The sequence below is a fragment of the Oxyura jamaicensis genome, chromosome 1 (assembly GCF_011077185.1).
Source record: "Oxyura jamaicensis isolate SHBP4307 breed ruddy duck chromosome 1, BPBGC_Ojam_1.0, whole genome shotgun sequence".
Lineage (NCBI taxonomy): Eukaryota > Metazoa > Chordata > Aves > Anseriformes > Anatidae > Oxyura > Oxyura jamaicensis.
The window spans coordinates 119,680,570-119,705,135 of NC_048893.1; the positions used below are offsets into that span (position 1 = coordinate 119,680,570).

Genomic DNA, 24,566 nt, shown 5'->3' on the forward strand with positions numbered 1-24,566 from the left:
ATATATATATATATATATATATATATATATATATATATATAGGGTTGCACAACACTGGCTGCTCCATTTGTAAGTATTTTAAAAGTAGAAAATATCTGCCAGTAAGAAATCCTCTAATTATTATTTGAGTGAGATGAATATTCTGGTTAAAAGAAATTTGCAAGAGATTAAAAAAATACATAACAAACCCACAAAAATACTCTACAAATATGATTTAAGCGATAATAAACTGGTTGATATGTTCCCTGTCAACCCCTAAAAGCCAATGTAAAGAAGCTAGTTCTCCTATGATTTTTAATGAACAGAAACATGCCATGTATGCTTTTAGAAATCCCATGAAAAATCAGACCCTGAATGAATTATTCAGAAATACAAACATTTGTTGCTTCAAATGATTTGCCTAGAAAAGTTGTGAAGGAAACAATACATGAGACTCTCTAGCCTTACATCTCAAATGTATCCATTACATTAGCATAAAAGAGGTAACTTTGTAATATTGGCTATATATTTTTTTTTCTTAATACTCTTAATGTGGGTTAAATGAAGTATGTGCTTCATTAATTTCTGTAATTAATATGAATAGTAACTTGATCTTTTTTATTTTATAAGTATAGCATTCTTGTAATATTTATTTTCTTACAAATATTTGCAGTTATTATAAAATAGTTATTGCAATGAGACCAGAATATTGTAGTATAGAACATTTCTATTTAAATGATACTTCAAGCAGTTGAAATGACTGATACTGCTCCTTTCTGTGCATGGGATGGGTGACAGGAGGCGACAACATTTCCTTTCACTTTGTGCTGGGCCAGTGACTGTGCAGGAACCTCCTTCACATTGGCATAGAATCATAGAATCAGAGAATATCCCGAGTTGGAAGGGATCATCAAGTCCAACTCCTGGTACCACACAGGTCTACCCAAAAGTTTCATGTTCCAGTTAACAGAGTTTGCTGCTATGTGGAAGCACTTGGAAGGGACTGGGGCTTTCTTCTTCAAAGCCAGATTACTGTAGTGTAAAGAACACTAGTGTAATTAGAGTAACTCCCTATATCATTATGAAAAAGCTTCTATTCCTGTTATGACAGTTAGAATAATTGTGTAAAGATCAAAAAATATTAAATATTCTTACATTTTAATTATCATGCAGAAAGGAGACACATATTGCTAGTTATTTCATATCACTTTAGTTAATTTATTTATACAGTTACTGATTAAGATAACTAAGGAATTCTTTTATTATTAACAAAGCCAATTTGTGTGGAAGATTTTTAAGAAAACATGGTGGTATAAATGAACTAGTATTCTCCTCTACCTGAAGTACCCTTGTCTCCTTCCAGACCTTCCTTATATTCTTATTTTTATTTTAGGGAAAACAAACAAACAAACAAACAAACAAACAAAAAAACACCACCAATAAAAGCAACAAAGTCAAAGAAGCTTTACTGACATTTTTTCATGAACAAATGTTCAGAAGGTGGAGCAAGCAACCCCCTAGATAGTAGTCAGTTTAATTTTACGGAAATTATGGCCTGAAATAAATAAGAAAAAAACTACATTCATTTCATATTTGGTCACAAGGGTAAATTAGTGTTGGATTAAATTTGATAAAACTCATTTCATTCAGATCACAGAGAAAGTATTTAGATGCCTATCCAGATTTATCTTTTAGGTCCACAGAATCACAGAATCATCTACGTTGGAAGAGACCTCCAAGATCACCGAGTCCAACCTCTGACCTAACACTAACAAGTTCTCCACTAAATCATACCACTAAGGTCTAAATCTAAACGTCCGTTAAAGACCTCCAGGGATGTCATATAATGCTGGGAATCTCTCTCTCTTTTTTCTTTTTTCTTTTTTTCCTTGCCCCTAACTGAAAATAATTCAACAATTGCTTTATTTTTCTAGGTGAATTTTGGCATTTCAAATTACAGGCTTGTGCATAATCAGGAAATGCATTGCAAAATGGGAGACCATAGGATAACTAGTTTATGAAGTGTTTGGGATCATTCTTGAGATTTTGGCTTGGTTTGGTTTGGTTGTTTCTTTAATTCTGATCCACTATGGTCTGTTGTGGAAACACACCTTTCTTCTTTTGTTTCATAAAATCGGACCAACTTGATAATAGAATCGGATTTTCTACAGTCAGACTAAAAGTATGATGATTCCTGTTTCTTTAGGAAGAATGAATGTTTTACAATGCTGGTGGGAAAAACAGGGTTAACTGAAAAGCCATGTGAAACAGAAAAGCCTCAAAATTTCCCAATACAGAAAAACAGAAGAGATTTTTTATAAATATGTATGTCATTGATATATTTCTATCAAATTTATAATATCTAAATTAATCTAGAATTTTAAAAATATGCAGTTATTTGATGGTTAGGATTTTCACATATTAGAAAGTTTTTTTTTTTTTTTTTTTTTTTTAATGTCAGTAGGGCTTTGTTTGCTGATTTTGGTAGTGTACTGAATGTAAGAGGAAAAAAATAATAGGATGCAGTTCTTTGCATCTGCATGTTGTTCCTCATTACCTGTGCTCTACATCCCCTTGCCTCCCCTTCATTACCTGCTTTTCCTTGCTCCTCATCTCATGCTACTGCCAGCCCACAGAATAGCTCAGAGCTGAGCAGAAAACACTCTTCCTTATAGCTCTAAATGTCTTGCTGGCTTCATACTTTTGAAGCTTATATTTGAGATAATATTTTATCTAGAGGCATTGTTTCCAGAGAAGCAGTTTATACTGAAGTCACCACAGCTATCTAGGAACCCTTTGTCAGGAGAAAAGCTTAAAAAGAGAACAGATTTTTTTCCCTTGCAAAAGGAGTAAGTTACTGATCACAAAATTGGAAGTGAAATTGCGAACAAAAAACATTAAATGCAGACCAGGATAAATTGGGAGTAAAACTTTCTTTCCTCATCAAAAATTTCTCTTCCTCATGCTTTGGATGCCTCATGCTGTGTTTCAAGAAAAGACTTTGAAAAATTATTTTTTTCCTTCAATTTCTATCCCTACTCAGGGATTTCCTGATTATTATTCAGTGTGATAAAAAGACATTTCAAATGAGGTCTCTAGATTCCTGTATCTCTCTAAGGTTTCTCATTGCACAGTAACCAGGTTTAATACTCTCCCGAATATCAGATGAATATCGGGACAGTTTTTCCATGACTGACTGAATTGCTTTAGACCATGGGAGCCTTTAGGTTTATAGGATCGAGTAGTGCAGATTCTCCAGCTTTGGTTTTTGTCTTAGCAAGCCAAACTCCATAACACTCTATCAAATACTTCTTAGGGAGACTCCTTCTTCTTGTGCAGTCGTCTTTTGGTCTGATGCTGTCTCATGAAAGCCATGCAACACAATAATGCAGCAGTTCTGTGGTCCCGTTACATTATTTTTAATTACTGATTTATAGAAGAGACTGATATATCTCAGCAATAAATGTCAGATGCCTGTCACCCAGCATTGCTGGAGACAAACAGATCAGATAGGTCTGGAGACTTCCCACCATGATTTTGACACTTCCTGAAGGTATCTTGGTTTAAGAACTGAACTTCAGAGGCTTCTCCAAAAGCAAACAAACTAGGTTTACTGAGAGTTTTCTCAGAAGTCTGTTAGCACCATTCTTTGGCCTGCCAGAACAGTAAGATTTTGAGGTGAGCCATCACAGTTGATGTTTCAGTACATCATGTGTATCCACAGAAGACAGGCATTCCTATATACATCCTCCATGGGCATGCCCTGACACTTGAGCCTTGCCTTCATTGCCATTCAAGGTGGACAACTGTGAAGTAAGAAGCACAGAAATGTGGGGAGAGAGAGTACTGACTGCACCAGGCCTGCACCTAACCAATAGGTGACCTGATGTATGAAATCCAAGACTATCTTAAGCAATTGCCTCCTATTTCTGTGCCACTCTTTCCACCAATATGTTTATTTTCCAAATAGAGAGGTCAAACAAACCAGCCCAAACATTTTCTGGAGGAGTGATGTTTTCTGGCAGTATCTAGGTCAGTCTGCAAGGTGTGATTACCCTCAGACGAGTGGGAGGATATTGGCGGAGTTAATTGTCTAATGTTTGGCTAAGTGAACCTGGACATTATTCTGATGTTGAAGTATTTTATTTTTATTTTTTTTTTCTTTCAGATTATGACCTGGCCCACAAAAGTTAACATTTGCAAACCTGTTTTTTCCTGATGTTGTGCTGCAGAATGTCTTGAGTTTTGTTTTCTTTCTTTCTGGGATGTAGACAATCAACAGACTTGTTTCCCTTTGTTTCTGTAGCTAACGTGCTGGAAGTTCCACCAAGTTACTGTTCCGGCACCAAATCATAATTCCAGTGTAACCTACTGAAAACTGCATGTTTTGGAACCTTAATTACTTGTACAACACTAGGAGACTGAAGTGACAATATATACCCACCACCAAGGTGGAAAAATGGTTGCTTCATGCATGAATTACTCTCCATTCATAAACATAAGTATTTGTACAGTCAAAATAATCAAATTCCATTATGTAACTTCTCACTGTTTGCTGAATGGTTTTAGAGCAGCAGAACATTTATAATTAGAGAATATATTTGCAATTCCGTAAGTAATTGCCAAAGCAAAGAAGTCTTGCAACCAGAATTCAAACCACAAAATCCTACCAAATCTGAAATACGTCATGGATATATTTAAATATACAGAAAAGAGAAACTTTAGAAAGAGAAGCTCAGGTACGTGTACGGCTATAAACTTTCAGCAATGGTAAAAACCAACATCAGTAGTATTCAAGGTTTTAGTATTCAGTACTAATTTCTACCAACTATTTTTGAGCAACACCCTACTAGATGGTATATGATACATCTCAGCATGTCAGTATAGTATGTTTAATGACTTTTCAGTGAAAGTATTAATGTCATCACACTATCCTATTATCATTATACATTAACACATCAAATATCTACATACAATTCCAATTAAAAAAATGTGTTTGCTACTTACCTAACTGGGTCTCCTGAATTGTTAGCTTACTCTCCAAGGGGTGTAAAAGCTTTGGTGGTTTATCTGTTAGTGGTGCTAGAAAAGAAAGAAATTTACATATATAGTTTTCTGATAATTATTATGTAAAATAAGATTTATTTATATATATATATATTCAGAAATGCTTTGGTTTCTTTTTGTTGTTTAAGTAATGTTCATGACTTCAGTAGTCGTAAATGTTTTTTACTTACAGAGTAAACATAGTATCAAAAAATAGAATCTTTCACATATTGAAGCAATGAAGACATTTGTGTCTCCATGTCTGACTTCTCTCTAGACTCTCACGAAAACCCTGTAGTAGCATCTTGCAGTTTTGTGTTTGCCTAAATGTTATCCAGTACTTTGTTGCTTGTTATAATATTTAAATACATTTCTGCCAAATATAGTCACTAACAGACAAATAACATAAACTAAGCTACTGTAAAACAATTTTGAACTTCTAATGATAATTTTATTTAAAAATAGTTTACTGTCTGAAGATTCTAAAGGTGGACAGAACATAAAAGATGTCTATTTTCACAATCCAGGGAATGGATGCAATAAAATAATGTCAAAGCTTCTAATAAAATTTCTTCCTTCCCCACTTCTAATCTACTCTTAACTACTTATTGTAGAATTATGCAAATTATGGAATAAGAGTTTTGTCATGGTCAAAAACATTCTGAAGGTGCTAATAGGAATATGGTGAGGTATGTTCAAACCATTCTACTGGGTTCATCATCTGTATACTTAATTCATGTAAGTGACATTGATTATTAATACTTTCATAATACTAATTACTGTTAGGAAGTCTGCTCTTTACTGATCTCTGACAGACAACTGCATGATATATTAAAAGTATTAAAATAACTTTTTTTTTTTTTTTTTTTTTTCTTTCCTTTAAAATGATGACTAAGTGTTCATGAGAAATCTCCAACTTTTTGCCCCTTGGAATATTTTGATATTTAGCTTTTCAACATTAATTCATATTTCAGTCTTTAATATAGATTATGGGCTGTCAGAGATTTAAAGGACTTTTGACATTCTGGTATAACTGTATAATATTTTCTTCTTCAAACTTGTCAAATCACTGCTTCTTTTCTTACTGACACACACATCCACGTGTGTGGGTTTAATCTACTAAACATGCTCATCTCCTGTCAGTTGAACTGAGGGAGAGTTTTAGTTGCTTTTTATTTGCCACATTTGCTTTACTCTTTGATTAAATTATCAATTTAATATCTATAGTATTAATACTAATAGTGCAGCAAGTACAAAATAGATCCATTATCAACATTTTCGTTTGGCTTTATAGAGGTTTTCCCTTATCTGAGCAGAACATAAACACACCCAAGTGATGTTTTAGATGTTCACTCATCAATGCTATTGCTGAATCAAAATATCTCTTCAAGGAAGGGAAAAGAGCTGGCTTTGGTCCAGAGACCTTCTTTCATTTCATTTTTCCAGCAACAGCTTCTACTTTCTAGAGGAAATCATTCTGCATTGCAGACTTTACAGAGAGACTGCAGCTGTGAAAGACTCCTAGGCAATATCCCTGTGTTGTTACTTTTCTTTACACTGATTTGAATGCATTTTAGCTTTCTCTATTTTTTTTTTTTCTTTTCCCAGGGGACTAAAGTGGGTGGAAGGGAAAAGTATTCAAATTGATGAGATATATTTTTTTCTTAAACTGCAAAATTAGTCATTCCCAATTCTTAACTTCTCCACAAAGGCCCTTAATTTATCAGCAGATTGCCATTTAAAAAAAAAAAATAGTAATCCACTACGAATTTAAATTTAGTTATGCAGTTCCGTCATTCTCAATTCAATTAGTATTCATCAGATAATGTTTTCTGAGTCACTGTTGTTCTAAATCTGTTAAGAGACCCTTCAAGCAAACAAAGTTTTCTCATTGTAAGTAAAGATATATTAACTGGTTGAGTTCATCTGAATACAAAAAATGAGTAGATTAGAAAATAGTATTTTTCCCATTTTAAGCAAAGACAGACATTACTTTTGTGGTCTTGTACTTCAGGACTCTAAGACCTATTTCTAAACGAATAGGCACAAGTTATCCCATACTAGTAGCATTTAGATTAGTCATACTTGAAGAAAAATATGAAGTTATATAATTGTTCAGTATGATGTTATATGGTATGGAATATCCCTTTGACCAGTTGGGTCAGCTATCCTGGGTCTGTCCCCTCCCAGCTCATGCTGCACCCCCAGCCTCACTGGTAGGGCAGCAGGAGAAGCTGAAAAGTGCTTGCAGAACTCTGCAACAACTAAAATATCCATGTGTTATCAACATTATTCTCATCTTAAATCCAAAACACAGCACCATATCAGCTACTAGGTGCTCTATCCCAGACAAAACCAGGACAATATCCACCCATAATTACATACCATCTACATTGTGCTTGGGTCCCACACATTTCAGTGCATCCTCATTAATCACCACTTTGCTTGTGCATGTGTGCATATATATACATATATACACACACACATATTCTTGGTGAGATCGGGGGGGGGGGGTGGGGGGGGGTAAGTAAAACTGCTACCTTGGACTTCTGGAGGGCAGACTTTGAATTGTTTAGGACACTGGTAGGGAGGGTCCCTTGGGAGTAAGTCCTGAAATGCAGAGGGATCCAGAAAAGCTAGACTCTCCTCTAGAAGGAAGTCTTTTAAGGCACAGTTCTTTAAAGGCACTGGAGTAGGCTGTCCCCGCATGCTATAAGATGAGCCAGCAGGGAAGAAGACTGACATGCCTGAACAGGGAACTTTTGCTGTGTATTCGGGAGAAAAAGAGAGTTTATGTACAGTGGAAGAGGGAGCAGGCAACTCAGGGAGAGTACAAGGAAGATGCCATTTAATTTTCAGCCATCATCCTCCTTACCCAGAGAGGCTTTAACAACTTGGCTTTTATTTCTTTATTAGACTACAAATATATGCATGCTTTCCTGGCAATTAATCCATGTAGACCAATGCAGAGGTGAGAAGTTTTCCAGCCACCCCTCTCCCTTTCAGGTTTACACTGTCTGCAGATAGCAACATTTATTGGCCGTAGAGAGCTTGTGTGATCCTTGTTTAGTTTAGAAACCCTGAAATAGACCTATTGTCTCCTATATGCTATTTCATATCCTTCACACCATGGGATGTGTATTCTTAACTGAGTCAATCCACAGGCTATTCAACATGAACACATTTTTTGGAAGGATATATTCAGGTACAGATATATGGTAAACTGAACAACAAAACCAGAATTACTTTCTTCCTAATTTTTTACTAACTGGCAAGAAAAGAAGAAAAAATAAATAAGCTCACAATAATAGCTGGCCTCTTAGCAAGTTAAGTAGTCCTTTTATTGTTAATGAATAGTTGTAGGAAGACAGTAATATCTACATCCTACAAAAACATTCATGATTTCAAAGCACTTCCTGTTCTATACTGCATGCAAAGAAACAAAAATATTTTAAATGTTTTCAAAAAATAAAGAGATAGTCTTCTTCCCACTACAATCTATGCGATTTTCATACAGGAAGAACAATGTTCATATTCTTATGCTTGTTCTTACACAAGGCATTGCCAAATTCTTTGGAAAAAAAAAAAAAATTCCTGGACATTATTGTCTACAGATGCATGGCACGTAGGCATGGATTCACTAGGCACTTTTTAGAAATTCATATAGCTAATGAAGAAAAGGAATCTGGAATGTACATAAGAATGTATGTGGACACTAATATGGACACCAAAATATTAAGTTGCTTCAAAGCATACAAGCCTGATAAATAAATAATTAAGCAAGCCAAAGATCTATGTTTATGCCTGCTTTACAAAGCGTTCACATTCCTCTTAGGAAATTCTGATGACAACAAAGTCTTCATTTCTTAACGACAGACAGGACTGTGTGGAGTTGTCTACAACTCAGAAAGGTAATTTCTTGGCTGGAAAGCCAGGACAATTCCTGCAAGAAAATAAGTTCCCACAATGCTTGCCTTGTTTGGTCATTTTGAGTTTTCTGTATTTTAGAACACTTTTGTTCAGCTATTTCATTGGAGTAAAACTTATTTTCTGAAAATGAAAAACCTGATCATTTTGAGACATGAAGTAATGCAGAGGGATTAAACCTCTTCTGTTTATGAACTCAGTTTGTTTTTAGAGAAAATGACTGGAATGTCCCTAGAATATATTACAAATACAGTACAGGATTAAATAGGGAAAAAATAATATATTACTATGCAAATATACATATATATGTATATATATATTCCTACTCTGAAATTAAAGGAAACCAAAAAGATGGAGTTATTTTATTGAAGTCCACATTATTTTTTTCTGAATTCATCCAACAGTTCTGAAAGACATGCCATGTCTTTTCTTGCCTCATTCCATTCTTAATATGTTATTTTGCACAGGCCAGAGGCCACAACTCTGGGAACAAGACTCCCCCTGTATCAGGAGCATATAGAATCACAGAATCATAGAATCATAGAATCACTAAGGTTGGAAAAAACCTCCAAGATCATCTGGTAGACTGCAATAAAACTAAATATGAATATGTTCAGCCTGAACCTGCAGTCTTGAAATAGTATACACAGTCACTGTCCAAGTGGAAGTCACTGCTCAGTATTGAGATCTCTGAATCTCTTGAGTAATTGTGAGCATAGCAAAACCTGAATAATGCAATGCAAGTGTGTTTGTTTGTTTGTTTCATTCTTTTAATATATATATATACCTACCTATTCAGATATACCACTAGAGACATTAGTACCATTTCAAAAATAAATATATGGCCAGATCTTTTATTAAAGGGAAATTATTTATACATGTTTGAGGCTTCTAATAAATGTAAATATAATTTCTTAGTTAAAAACAGATTAGTTTTCATTCACACAGATATAATTTGAAATCATATATACCATGAATTTCACAGCAGTCCCACTGTGAAATCTGCCTCACTGTGTGGACAAGCCTTGTTATACCCTGAATTTAGCAGTTCAAACTGAGGGTAGATCCATATAAGGATAATAAAGATATACGCATGAATAATATGATCACAAATGGACTCCTAAATGGGACTTGGTTATTACAATGACTGGTTGAAGATCAGCTTTTATCTGCTGAAATATTCCATAAATCTTGCATTTAGAGATGAAAATTTTCCCTCTTCTTTCAGTTTATGCCTTTCTCTTCTCTTTACCACATAGTATAAAACCACCAACCAAGCCTACTGATGTGAGCATACTAATGAAAATTGTCTTTATTTCTCAAACCTAATCCTTTCTATGTTTCTGTTTTTTTTTTTTTTTTTTTTTTTTTTTTTCCTTAAGTAATGAATGTACAGTACTATGTAACGCAGTGCAGAAAATTCACTTTACTACTTTACTACACAGGAAGTCCAGCACTTCCTGTAAGAAACTGTAGTAGCATATAAGGTGGTAACTAATAAATTTAATAAATAATAAACATTTAATATTTGTTAATATGACATTGTTATGCAAATAAAGATACTATTGTTGTTAAAAACAAAAAAAAATGAGGTATGTTGGGAAAAGAAGAAGCATTGAAAAAATGAAAACTTATGCATGAAGCTTAAAGGTTTGCCAGGAAGCTCTTTATAATGTTTTAAGCTTGTGAGTCAACATCAGGTTGAATACTGGAGGAGAACAGATGCATCCAGATGTTGTTTTTTTTTTTTTTTTTTTTTTTTTAATTATTATTATATATCATCTCTAATTGAATATGATGTCACATTTACACTACTCCTATGACTGTAGAAGATGTATATATTGTTCTTTTTATCTGGTAATTTTCTTAAACACACAGTGGCATTTTCCAGCAATCTCCAAGGAAAAGGTTCTCATAATCAAAATGTTTTCATCACAGATACTAATGCAGTCTTGAAATACAAAAGAACCAAACAGTATATGTAGTTAAAACCACTGACTGAAATATCAGCCTAATATCTTGACAGTATCAGTTTCTTTGTGTGGAATATTTAAAATTCATATTTTGATCTAACAAAGCAGAGAGGAAGGAAGAAAGCAAGGTTTTGATCCTAAGAGACTGTTCTTATATGGACAACCCTCCCACCCCAGCCTGCCAAAACAAAGAAGATACACAAAATACAAAAAAATCAAATAAAAATATTGAAGGGTAAAAAATGTCCCAAATAAATTATTTTCTATCTTCTGTAAAGTTGCTAAGCATTGCAACATTTTTTCTGTACAACAGTAATTCCTAAAGCAAGATTACTGAAATGAAACTTTCTATGTAGCTCTATGAAAAGGGTGTCATACTGAAGAGCGGTCTGTCTGCATGGTCTCTTCAGATGGTTCCTCCCCTTCCACCTAAGAGATATCAGATCATCTCTAAAAATGAGAAATGTTGAACATGGTAGTTGTTGCTGTTGTTGCCTTAAACGAACATTTGATACATTATCTGTGTGTTTAATTAAAATAAATGCTCTTCTTAACAGAAGAATAAAGCCACATATATGGGAGCACTTTAACTTTCTCCAAAGTTTAAGCTTATTGGAGAAGCTCAGCAGCATTTCACTCAGCAGGAATTTTGTTTTGTCACGTTTATATTACTGGCTCACATGAGGCCTTTATGCTCATGCTCATGCCAGAGTGCCCTAAGTGGATTATTTTGCATAACTATATTTATATTCCTTGAGGAGGAGCCCCACACCTGTTGCTTATCACATGCTACAGGGCACTCTTATTAACCATGTCAATGGGATGTGGCATATTGTTCAGCCTCTAACTATTCTTTCTGCACTTGTAATGACAACTGGCAAACAAAATAAGTTGAGGACGAAGAACAACACTGCAATTAACATGTCTTAGCATTCAATTACTATGCTCCTGGTTTGAATTTAGATTGTTCTACAGTTTATCTACACAGAGATTTCTTTACCCCCCCCCCCACACACACACTTTTACTCTGGGGCTAGGGCATGTCTTGGTCTTCTCAACCATGTAAGAACAGGATGAAATAAATCCAGCTGACCTCAGTTAAACTGTGTTGCTTCTATTCCAAAACAAAGTAAAAGCTTTTGGAGCTTGTCTTCTACCACTTTTTAAGTCTGGCAGCCCATATTCATGATTTTCTGAGGGATCTATATGACCCTTACTGTAAATACTTTAGGGTATTTTGAACCAATGAGTGTATTTTTTTGCTCCTACATCTCTGTGTTTAGATGCCATTGTTTAGGCTGTGAAGCTGTACAAATCTTGTATAAGGTTTGTGAAACAAACAGAAACATATGCAGTATTCTTAACATCTGGGCTACCTGAATGAAATGGAGCAAAACAAAGAGCTATATAAATCATGAGATTTGCATGAACAAATCACAGAATCACAGAATCACAGAATTTCTAGGTTGGAAGAGACCTCAAGATCATCAAGTCCAACCTCTGACCTAACACTAACAGTCCCCACTAAACCATATCCCTAAGCTCTACATCTAAATGTCTTTTAAAGACCTCCAGGGACGGTGACTCAACCACTTCCCTGGGCAGCCCATTCCAATGTCTAACAACCCTTTCGGTAAAGAAGTTCTTCCTAACATCCAACCTAAAACTCCCCTGGCACAACTTAAGCCCATTCCCCCTCGTCCTGTCACCAGGCATGTGGGAGAACAGACCAACCCCCACCTCGCTACAGCCTCCCTTCAGGTACCTGTAGAGAGTGATAAGGTCACCCCTGAACCTCCTTTTCTCCAGATTGAACAAGCCCAGTTCCCTCAGCCGCTCCTCGTAAGACTTGTTCTCCAGACCCTTCACCAGCTTCGTTGCCCTTCTCTGGACTCGCTCAAGCACCTCCATGTCCTTCTTGTAGCGAGGGGCCCAAAACTGAACACAGTACTCGAGGTGCGGCCTCACCAGAGGCGATCACCTCCCTAGCCCTGCTGGCCACACTGTTTCTTATACAGGCCAGGATGCTGTTGGCCTTCTTGACCACCTGAGCACATTGCTGGCTCATATTCAGGAGACTGTCAACCATCACTCCCAGGTCCTTCTCTGCCAGGCAGCTCTCCAACCACTCATCTCCCAGCCTGTAGCTCTGCTTGGGGTTATTGCGCCCCAGGTGCTGGCCTTGTTGAACTTCATGCAGTTGACCTCAGCCCATCGGTCCAGCCTATCCAGATCCTCCTGCAGAGCCTTCCTACCCTTGAGCAGATCGACACACGCACCTAACTTGGTGTCATCTGCAAACTTACTGAGGGTGCACTCAATGCCCTCATCCAGATCATCAATGAAGATATTGAAGAGGACTGGCCCCAGCACCGAGCCCTGGGGAATGCCACTAGTGACCAGCCTCCAACTGGATTTGACTCCATTTACCACGACTCTTTGGGCCCGGCTATCCAGCCAGTTTCTAACCCAACAAAGCGTGTGCCAGTCCAAGCCATGAGCAGCCAGTTTCTTGAGGAGAATGTTGTGGGAAATGGTGCTAAAAGCCTTGCTGAAGTCAAGGTAGACCACATCCACAGCCTTTCCCTCATCCCCCCAGCACGTCACTTTGTCATAGAAGGAGATCAGGTTCGTCAAGCAGGACCTGCCCTTCATAAACCCATGCTGACTAGGCCTGATCGCCTGCTTGCCCTGCAAGTGCTGCATGATGATGCTCAAGATAATCTGCTCCATGAGAAAATGAGAAAAGCTACAAAGCTGGTGAAGGGCCTGGAACACAAGTCCTATGGGGAGCGGCTGAGGGAACTGGGGTTGTTTAGTCTGGAGAAGAGGAAGCTCAGGGGAGACCTTATTGCTCTCTGCAACTACCTGAACGGAAGGTGTGGGGAGCTGGGGGTCAGCCTCTTCTCATAGATAACTAGTGATAGGACTAGAGGGAATGAGCTCAAGTTGCACCAGGGGAGGTTCATGATGGAAATTAGGAGCCATTTCTTCTCAGAAAGAGCAGTCAGGTATTGGAATGGGTTGTCCAGGAAGGAGGTGGAGTCACTGTCCCTGGAAGGATTTAAGGAAAGGTCGGACATGGTGCTTAGGGCCATGGTTTAGTGGGTGACATTGTAGTAGATGGTAGATGGTTGGAGCAGATGATCTATTAGTTTTTTTCCAACCTTAATAATTCTATGATTCTATGATCTCATGTCAAGTAAACATCCTGCCACACACATTAATATATTTTCCCTGCATATCATAATTGATCCCCTCTCACATCATTCCTTTTACTCTATTCTCTTTTAATTTGTCTCTAAATTGACGTATAGGGAAAGAAAAATAATTTAAAAAAGTATCATACCATTATATTCTATGTAACTAACCCAAACACTTATTTTCTTAAAAAAGACTGTTCTGTGCTTTCTGGATGACTCCCAGAAAATCTCACTTTAATAATCATTACATTGTCCAATTATTCAGGGATACCTACAATATCTTGTTCTGCCTGACTTCTCCCTTCTCAGTTGAATTTGGAGTTTTATTATTCATTACTTTTTCTTTTTCTTGATTTTTACACAATATTTAAATTTTTACCTTCAAATTTAACATTACTTTCCATTTATGAGTTAACTGGAGTGTATTTTCTTTAATCCATACTTAATGTAGGACACTGGATTAACAAAATGAATAGTAATATGTGTGAATCTCTTCCTGAAGTGCTTTTACTACTTTCTCAAAGAGAGAGAGAGAGAGAGAGAGAGAGAGAGAGTTCAGGGCAGATAGTTCTTGGAAATACTGTAGCCCATGACCTTTGAATACAAATGCTAGATACTCCATAGTTTTTCCATAATTAAATCTTTCTACTGATAATACTGACATTTCAGAATAAGATTTCTCAGTCTCTGAGGAGGCCTTATAAAGGGAATAGGACCTTATGCACCCTGGCCACTTCCATCCTTCCAAAAAAGCTGACATTTAAAAGCCTGGCAATTAACGTTCCTACTTACTGCATTGACTTTCCTCCTTTAGGATTTGTAGTCAACATTTTAATTGTTTCTCTATTTCAAAATCACGTGATTTAAAAGGCAACCTGTTCTCATTCTCTCTGTTCCAGTTCTGTCATGGATTTGTACACCTTTTTCATTTGCTCTTCAAGTCATTTCAGTGATTTAAGTCTTCTGAATCTGACTTTGCTCTGCTAGAAATTTGAACATAGTATCATATCTTCTGACCTTAAAATTAAGTGAGAAAAATCCTTATTTTCCCCTTTTGCCAACAGTTTTATTTATTATTTATTTATTTATTTATTTATTTATTTATTTATTTATTTATTTTTAACTTTGATCTGAGTGCAAAATAACACTTTGGTACTCTCAGGCAGACAGAATCACAGAATCACAGAATCACAGAATAGTCTAGGTTGGAAGAGACCTCCAAGATCACCGAGTCCAACCTCTAACCTAACGTTAACAAATCTTCCACTAAACCATATCCCTAAGCTCTACATCTAAATGTCTTTTAAAGACCTCCAGGGATGGTGACTCAACTACTTCCCTGGGCAGCCTATTCCAGGGACTAACAACCCGTTCAGGAAAGAAGTTCTTCCTAATATCCAACCTAAACCTCCCCTGGCGCAACTTTAGCCCATTCCCCCTTGTCCTGTCACCAGGCATGTGGGAGAATAGACCAACCCCCACCTCGCTACAGCCTCCCTTCAGGTACCTGTAGAGTGCAATAAGGTCGCCCCTGAGCCTCCTTTTCTCCAGGCTGAACAATCCCAGCTCCCTCAGCCATTCCTCATAAGACTTCTTCTCCAGACCCCTCACCAGCCTTGTTGCCCTTCTCTGGACTAGCTCAAGCACCTCCATGTCCTTCTTGTAGCGAGGGACCCAAAACTGAACACAGTACTTGAGGTGTGGCCTCACCAGAGCCAAGTACAGAGCCGAGACATTTTACATCTGCTCTATTATGGCAGGCTTTTTGCCTTTAAGCTGGGCTATTTTAGACCATAAGAAAACAAGTTTCACTACCATCTTTGAGAAAGCCAAGAAGTAGGATCTGGGGAACACAAACTGGCCAACCTCACGTTGATCCCTAGGAAGATGCTAGAGAAAATAGCCTGGAAACCATGTCCAAATGCATTAAGGACAAGAAGATCATTGGCAATAGTCTGCATGGATTTAGAGGAGAAATTTCACTTAATCAATGTGATAGTCTTCAGTGATGAGATGGCTAGCTCTGGGGATAAGAAGAGAGCAGAGAATGTTGTTCATTTTGACTTCAGCAAGGCACTGCTTTCCATAACATCTTCGCTGACTAAACAATGAAAATTTGACTAAGTGGACAGTGAGGTGGACTGATAACTGGTTGAACTGCTGAGCTCAGAGCAGTGTGATTAACAGCACAAAGTCGAGCTAGTGCCACGACTGGTGTAGCCCTTGGATCAATACTGGGACCACTACTATTTATCTTCTTCATTAGTGAAGAAATGACCTGGATGATGGGATGGAGTGCAACTGCAGCTAGTTTGCAGATGACACAAAGCAGGAAGGAGTTGTTGATGGGTATAGTAGCAGATGGGTGTGCTGACATTCAGAGGGACCATGACAGGCTAGCCAGAAAAGGGCTAGCAGGAACCTTATCAACACGGGGAAATGAAAATTCTTCTCATAGGTAGTAACAACGCTGGGTCTCAGCAGAGGCTGGGAGCTGAGCAGTTGAAATCAGCCTGGAAAAAAAGGATCTGGGGAACAAATTAGACATGAGCACTGTGCCTTTGCAGCAAATAATGTTAAAGACATCTTGGGCTGCATTAAACTGAGTATTGCCAACAGATTTAGGGAGGTGATTCTTCCCCTCTGCTCAGCCCTCAAGAAACACATATGGAGTGATGGGTCCTATGCTGGGCTCTCCAGGACAAGAGAGACATAGACATACTGAGACAAGTTCAGCGAAGGTCCACAATGTTAAGGATTGGAGCATCTGATATATGAAGGATAGGCTGAAAGAGATTGGACTGTTCAGCTTGGAGAAAAAGGCTCAGCGAGTTCTTGTCCATGTGTCCATACCTGACAGGAGTAAATATGAGAGATCCAGACTCTTTGTGGTGCCGAGTAACAGGATGAGAGTCAATGGGTACACACAGGATATATAGGAAATTTACTAAATGTAAACAGGGAGTTTACTAAGAATACAGGAAGTTTCACTTCAACATAAAAAACAAACAAACAAACAAACAAACACAACACCTTTGCTGTGAGGGTGGTCACACACAGGAACAGGTTACTCAGAGAGGTCATGGAGTCTCTGTCTTTGGAGATATTGAAATCCTGACTGGACACAGCCCTGGCCAACTTTCCCTTGATGAACCTGAACCTGCTATGAGCAGGATGTTGGACCAGACAGTCACCAGAGGCATCGTTCTGTCTCAGTAGAATTTTGAGTCTGTCATTCTTGTGAGTGTAGGGAAGCAGAATAAAAAAGACCAAACTCTTTCAGTTTATTTTTAGTAACTATTTGCATTCATAATCAGGTTTAGAAAATCTAGACAATTTCCAGGGTGTCCTGCATAGTTGCTATGCAGACAGGATAATCATGGAATTGATGTTGTACAAATTGTAATGCACAACTCTACAGTTTAACATACAAATGTATGGTTCTAGACTGTGCGTAGACTGTGTATGGTTCTAGACTGGTTCTAGACTGTGCATATGGACAGCTGACATCCTGGTACAGGGGATTTCAGATTTGCATAATTTTTATACAAAGCCTGTATGAATTTTAAGTGCATAAGAATTTTTAGTTTCCAAAGAATTTTTTTGTAACGTGATTATAGGAAATTAAGGTCTACCATAGCACATAAAAAAAAAAAAATAAAAAAAATAAAAAAAAAAAAATTACACAGTCCCTATAAAAAGAACATGGAGAACATGCCTGAGAACAATATCTGGCAGCAACCAAATATAACCAGATATACCAAACTTTAAATAAAGCTTTCTACACAAACCCAGTATGGCAGATGTTATATTAGCACATATCATGTAGTTACTTGGCAGCAAACAGAGATCAGACATCATAAGCATTTGGTCTGAAGAAATGTTACCAGAGCTGATGGCTACACAACAATCATTTAATGCTTGGCGAAAAAACGAACAACAACAGAAACAACAACTCAAAACCCTACTTGTAAGAAGAAATGTATATATACTTATTTACTAAAATGTGTTTAGAGTAAGCTCCAAAAACAGAACAACTTACTGGAAATAATACTCCTGTTAAATAAAATAATTTAAAAAAATGATGAAAAAAGTCCTTTTTTAAATTACAAACATTGTTAAAAGCAACATTGGTGGCAAACAATGAAGATCACAAAAGATTGTTTATTTTTCAGATTCTGTAACTGTAACACACTTCTCTCTCTGCAGTTAAAAATTTCTTTAAAGAACCCTTCCTTTATGTTTCTTGGGAAACAGAAGTGGTTGGAAAAAGCTTACTGTATGAAGTAAGTAAATTAATGCTTATTAGAACATCAGCATATTAGTCTATATATGTTTCTTTTGCAAGAAATACTATTTATTTGCAGAATCTCTACCATTGCAAATTTACAACAAATATATTGCTCGATTTCTCTTCATAATTAAATATCTTAGGCCAGAGGAAGTGTAAATCTAGGAACAGGTTATCTAAATTTCTAGAAAGAAAATGACTTGCTTGAAAAGTGCTAAAAAAAAAAACACTGTTTTACAGGAAATTAGACTCTGTCCCAGTGGAAAAGAAATCTGCAACATAGAGTGTGTAATAATTCATTTTGCTTACAAATACTCTTTACTTCCAGTCTATATAGCTGCCTTTGCCTGTTCAAAGTGCCTAACCTGCTATGTTGCAGACATGAAAAAAAATAAAGAAAATAGTTGCCACTGTAGCCAGGAAATAACAAAAGCAAAATAATTTGAACTTAAAAATTAGAAATGCAGCAACATGATGAAAATTGAAATGTTTCTATTAGGAAATAGAGAAAGAAAAAGATTGAATGAGATATATTGCAGCTTTCACAGATGTCAAATTAAATTATAAAGGGAATAAGGAAAGTTTTTTATCATGAGAAAATCCTCATTCTTATTCTGATTGGAAGTTTCCTTAGAAATATTTCAGTCCTGTGGCTTCTGTGCTAGTTTTGATAACAAGGAGGAAATTTTCGGTCCACAAACAGATGTGGAAAGCAGCTATTACATTATCAGTCTCCTCTAGGCAGAGAAAGAAAAAAAATAAAAGTTATTATCCTGCAGTATTAGTCACATCTTTGTTATGTAGTGCACTGTATAGGAACACTGGACAATAAAGAACAACATCTCCATTCAATAATCTTAAATACTCAGCAACCAAATAAGCTCTATATTAGTATTAAAATTTAGAGAGTAAACATAAGGACTCAACACCTCCCCAGACAGGTCAACAAGCCCATGTTCAGGGAAGATTTTCTGAGACAAACAAACAATAGACTCTATCTTCTGCTTCTGTATTACATTCCGAAACAAAGTCAGATAAACCAAGAAAGAATGAAGTAAAAAAAAATAATAAAAAAAATCCTTTACACTCTTCTTACACTTTAAATAAAAATACATATACATTATAGCAAGCATGATTTTATAAATGTTTTATATTCATAGAGAATACAACATTTGAGCATTGAGGAAAACTGGGCACTATCATGTTGAAAGAATCATAGAACACTTGGTGGCACATAGAGAAGTTTTCTTCTATATGCATTGTACTATCATCCAGCTCAAACTGGTATGAATTTTACTATTATAAGTGATAGTCACTTAAAATAATGGGCAATTTCTCCTCCAAGTGTTGTCATTTTTCAACAAAATACTGACATACTAAAAGCTACTTGTGACTGATAGATTAGCTGAGCATTGATAGTGGACTTATTTTAGGAAAACCTAAAATATGTTCTTAATCTCAAGAATGACTTCTTACAAGAGAATTCCATAATTTTACAAATTATGTGAGAAAAAAAGTAATTTGAAATTAAGAACAGTCAGATATTCTGAAATCATTTGCATGCATGTTAACATTTTCATTATTGCAAATGCACCTTAAGATGCATTTACTATAATGGATTTACCTCATATGTAGGCATTTCTACTTTTGTACTATTCTCTATAAATTGTTTTCTTCACAGGTCTGCAGATGTGTTTTAACTTATCCTTTCCACACCCTGTCTATATATTTAATTAACTATAATGTGCATCTTCTGCTGTTTATATTTTGGAAATAAGCAAATGGGAAAAGACAGGAGCTGAACACAGAAAAGATAGACAGGTTGTGGTAATTGGTAAGATAAATAACAAAAAGATAAATTCTTAAATAAATAATGTCAGATGGGGTTAACAACACCACCACATTTTGTAATATTGGCTTGGCTAAAAGTTGGGCAATTAGTAGACATATCTTACTGATCTCTAATGAAAGTAATAAATTCAAGGAAATTAAATAGACGAGATCGAAAAAAAATAAAAAGTATATGAGCAGAAAGAACAGTTGTTCTTTGAAAAACGATAATTAAAATGTGAAAAATCCCCCTCATCCTATCTGCTGAAAATTACTAGCTTATATAAGTACTGAAGTACTCTGACATAACGTAACCACTTAAATTTATTCTTTTTTCTTTTTCTTCTGCTCAGCACTTTTGTCTGTATCCATCTGTATATTTGTTTACATCCAACCCTTTAAATATTCACAGCAGTCTATATTGAAGTCCTCAGCATAAATCATTTCTACAGATTTTTAAAGTGAATCAGTTTGCAAGAACTACACCCCCACATATTCTTCCACAGGCAGACTTGGAGGTTACTGAATAGTGCCTGCAACTTCACTGCCACTTTACCAGGAGGAAGGTGTGTCTCTGGACCAGTTGGTCCAGCCTGAGACCATTCTCACAATATTTTAACTAATGCAAACCTAGTAATGTGGTTTGGTTTTTCTTTGTATTATCTGCAGGTAACAGGTCAACTGTGCAAGTTACCTCTTTACCATGGATTTACTTTTAAGGAAGCTTGTTATTTCACAAAGAATGGAAGTCCAAGGTCCCAGAAAAAATGAAAAGGGAAATAAAAAGTTAGGAAATATCAATGCACAATCCAAACTTTCTTATCTATAGTGCTATAATGCTATATGGGGAGGGGTGGAGGAAAAGTTTTAAAACCACCCCAGTGGTTAGTCTGACCTTAGCCTTTTTTTGCTGGATTTTTTTTTTTTCCTTTGATTGTGTAGTGTGTGTGTGCGTGCGCACACGTGCACTAGGCATCATTGGCTTAGGTATTTTGCAAACAAACTACAAAACAAGGCGAAACAATGCTTAGCTGAAATTTGAAGTGAAAAAGAATCACCAAGAGATACAAATTTCCTAAAACTGAAAAACAATGGGCACATAACTTAGAAAAAAAAAATAAAATAAAATAAAATCCTAGCTTGAGCTCATAGTGAAACTGTGGGAAATACCATGTGGACTTTACCTACAGGTTGCTGGAGCTCCTTGTTCAAACAATTAACATAATTAAGTACAGTTTTGTGATGTGATTTAATTAGCTATAATCCTACAGAACTACTTTAGGTTGGGCATCAGGGATATACAACATATTTTCAAGTACCTGTATGATTATTTTGAAAATGAATGTAATAGTAGCATTCACTAGTCCAAGGGCAATTACAGTTATGAGAAGTGCTTGTTTGGTAAAAGGTCATAATTTGATGTCTGAAATAGTCCTGCCATTGAACAATCTCTAACAACTGAAGTGTATTTTTAGCAACCGTGATTTAGTAATTAAACTTTAGAACTAGTTTCAAGTGTTTCTGAATATTTGAATAGTGAGAATTTAAAATATATTATCTTGAAACAAATGATGCATTCAACTTTTAAATTTGTTTTTACTTTTGTACTCAGTCCATTTATACCTTTACTTATAGGCTTATTGCTGAATAAGGTATGCCAATTTTATGAAACATTAATGCTATGATAATGATAATTTCTTAAAGCCATGTGAATTGCTAATATTTTTAAAGACCCTTTCAAAATTCCATTGCATTAATAGTTTCTTCCCACTGTCTCCTGATTAATTCACTTGCATTTTGCTAGAGGCTACTTACATAGAGCCTTTGCCTTCAGCTGAAAGGCTGGGGAAGCTGCTTTCAGTGTAGTTCACATCACATCAATCAAGCACCAGCATTCAACCTCCATCCTGCCACTGTGTATTAGTGACCTGGTTCCTGAAGCCAGGGTTCTCTGCCAGAAATGCAGTTTTCTAGTCTGCATTGCAACACATTACAGATGTAGAGGATGTAACGTAATTAGTCACTTTAACATTTGCTGCCAGCAACTTGTCAAACTGCATTTGGGGAGAGAGGAAGGGGAATAGTATAGAAATTGAGAGAAATCTTAAAGATGATTATGAAGATAATTAGCTTTAAGCATCATATGCCTCAAGAAGGAGGTAGAATGCAAATGGAAACTAAACTGTCTCCTCTTTGAAAAACATCCAGAAAGTGACAATACATAAAGTTGCATTATTCACATAGTTCATTTAATGAATTAACCACAAGAAACCAACCAAACTCCCTTGATGCGCAAAGTCTATTTGGGGGAGGGAGGACAGGTGAAGAGAGATAATGATGAGATGGCATCAAAGTGATGAAGCATCTCTGCTACATGATTACCTGCAATAGGTTTTGCAAATTCTGCAGAAAACAATAAGCTTATTAGAAGATAGTTTAGTTGCTTGGGATTTTTCCCTTTTGATTTATGAACAGAAAACCAAATGATATGCCAAATTTAAAGAAATCACAACAAGCTCTTTCATACTGAAAAAGATTGTTTTCTCTTTTGTTGACTACAAATACAGGTGAAATATAATATAAAGCCATGTTTAATACCAAGGCACAGTACGCATATTTGGAAAAACAATGTATCTTAACTGTACAAATATGAAAAATAGAAGAAAGGATTCATTTAGAGAAAAATAAAATAAAATAAAATAAAATAAATGAATGGAATTGACACCTTTCTGAATTAAAAGTCTGCTATTGTAAATCACATATGGTAACCTACATCACTGTTTCAAGTCACCACCCGCTTCCTAAAAAAATGTTTAAATACTTTCAAACTTCTATTTTGATGAAAACTCATAACTTTCATTTTCCTTTAGGAAAATAACTCATCACTATCTGAAGCACCTCTGTAGTAGTACTAAATCCTAAATATATCAAACATTAAATATATAAAATGATATACCTTGTGCACCAAAAAAAAAAAAGGGGGGGGGGGGGGGGCAAAATATATATTAAAACATACTTTAAAGGGTATCAGCAATTTATTTTTTTCAATGAGGATTTTCACACAAAGGAAGAAACTTTTCTTGGTAGCAAAACTAATCTGGGGATTTTGCTTGCATCTATGCTTTCCGAAATATAATCAAACTGTAGGTCATTTGCTATTAAGCTAATATTTCTATGTGATTTTGTCTATGGTATTTACTGATTCATAGAAACACTGTAACAAATATTAACTTTCTACTTCCCTCTGTAGGTAAAAATAATCCTGTAGGTAAAAATAAGATAAGGAAAAGTATTTTAGGAAATAAAATACTTTTATTTTAAAATATATTTAGTATAAAATATAATTAAGTATATTTAGTATAAAAATATTTTATTTTTATACTAAAATATTTAAGGAAAAGCTTCTTATAACCATAAGTGATAATGACTTCTGAATGTTTTATAACCTATACACACATACAGACACACACAAGCAATGATTAGAGTCAATGTGCTTCTTATTTATAAGTATTTATGTACAATTTATGTAGGGCTACATAAATGAGGTCAAGTTTGTGAGCAATACAGGAACAGAAGAATGCTACATCAAATATGTTATTCAACTTCTTTATGTTACATCCAAACATCTGAACTTGTCTGGGAAGGCTGGAGGTGAAGCTGTTCAAAACTTTATTTGAATTAAAATTTTTTTTTTTTAAAAAAAAAAAAAAAAAGTTTGTCTACATTTGAAACTTTTCCTTAGTAATATTTACTTTATTGAGCAAGAATGCAAGATAAACTTACACATTTTAATATTTAGGGAACAAATTTCAAATTGTGTAACTAATTCACATTAAAGAATAGTGAAAGATGTTATTCACTTCATCTTCATCAGATAATAAATTTTAAGGCAAATTAATCTTCTTCAAATAAATTTTTAATATAACAGATATTATCAGATTAGCCTCACTTTCTTGGTAGTCAAGTTATTGACTAGTCTTGAGCATAAGGTCGCCTTTCTTCTGTTGCTCAGAAAAAAAAAAAAAAAAAGAAAAGAAAAGAAAAGAAAAAGATCCACTAAAGAGTTTTGTCCTTTCTTCTAGGAAAAACAAAACAACAAATAATACTAATGATATTGTTTCTAAAGCTGAAATGTCAAAGCTTATCAGTGCTGCTTATCAGTATTAAAACTTAGGACTTATTTTCATAAGCCAACAGATAAAAATGCCAATTGTAAAAGGAAGTCAAAACAAATAAGCAACAGAACAGCAAAGAACTGAAAAATCCTAATACACTTCCCATTCCACACAATATCCCTGCACCATATTAGTTTTGAAA

At 35.6% G+C, this 24,566-nt stretch overlaps 1 protein-coding gene across 5 annotated transcripts in view; it reads right to left on the reverse strand.

Moving 5' to 3' along the window:
• The window catches only part of IL1RAPL1 (interleukin 1 receptor accessory protein like 1), a 723,370-nt gene that overhangs the window by 184,015 nt on the left and 514,789 nt on the right, over positions 1-24,566 (reverse strand). For 4 of the 5 annotated variants that reach the window (XM_035316058.1, XM_035316062.1, XM_035316057.1 and 1 more), the window contains one exon: positions 4,987-5,061. The exons of the other annotated variant lie outside the window; for it this stretch is intronic. In XM_035316058.1, the coding sequence (XP_035171949.1) occupies positions 4,987-5,061 (75 nt within the window). The remainder of the gene's footprint in view (positions 1-4,986; positions 5,062-24,566) is intronic. 5 annotated transcript variants of the gene reach the window in all.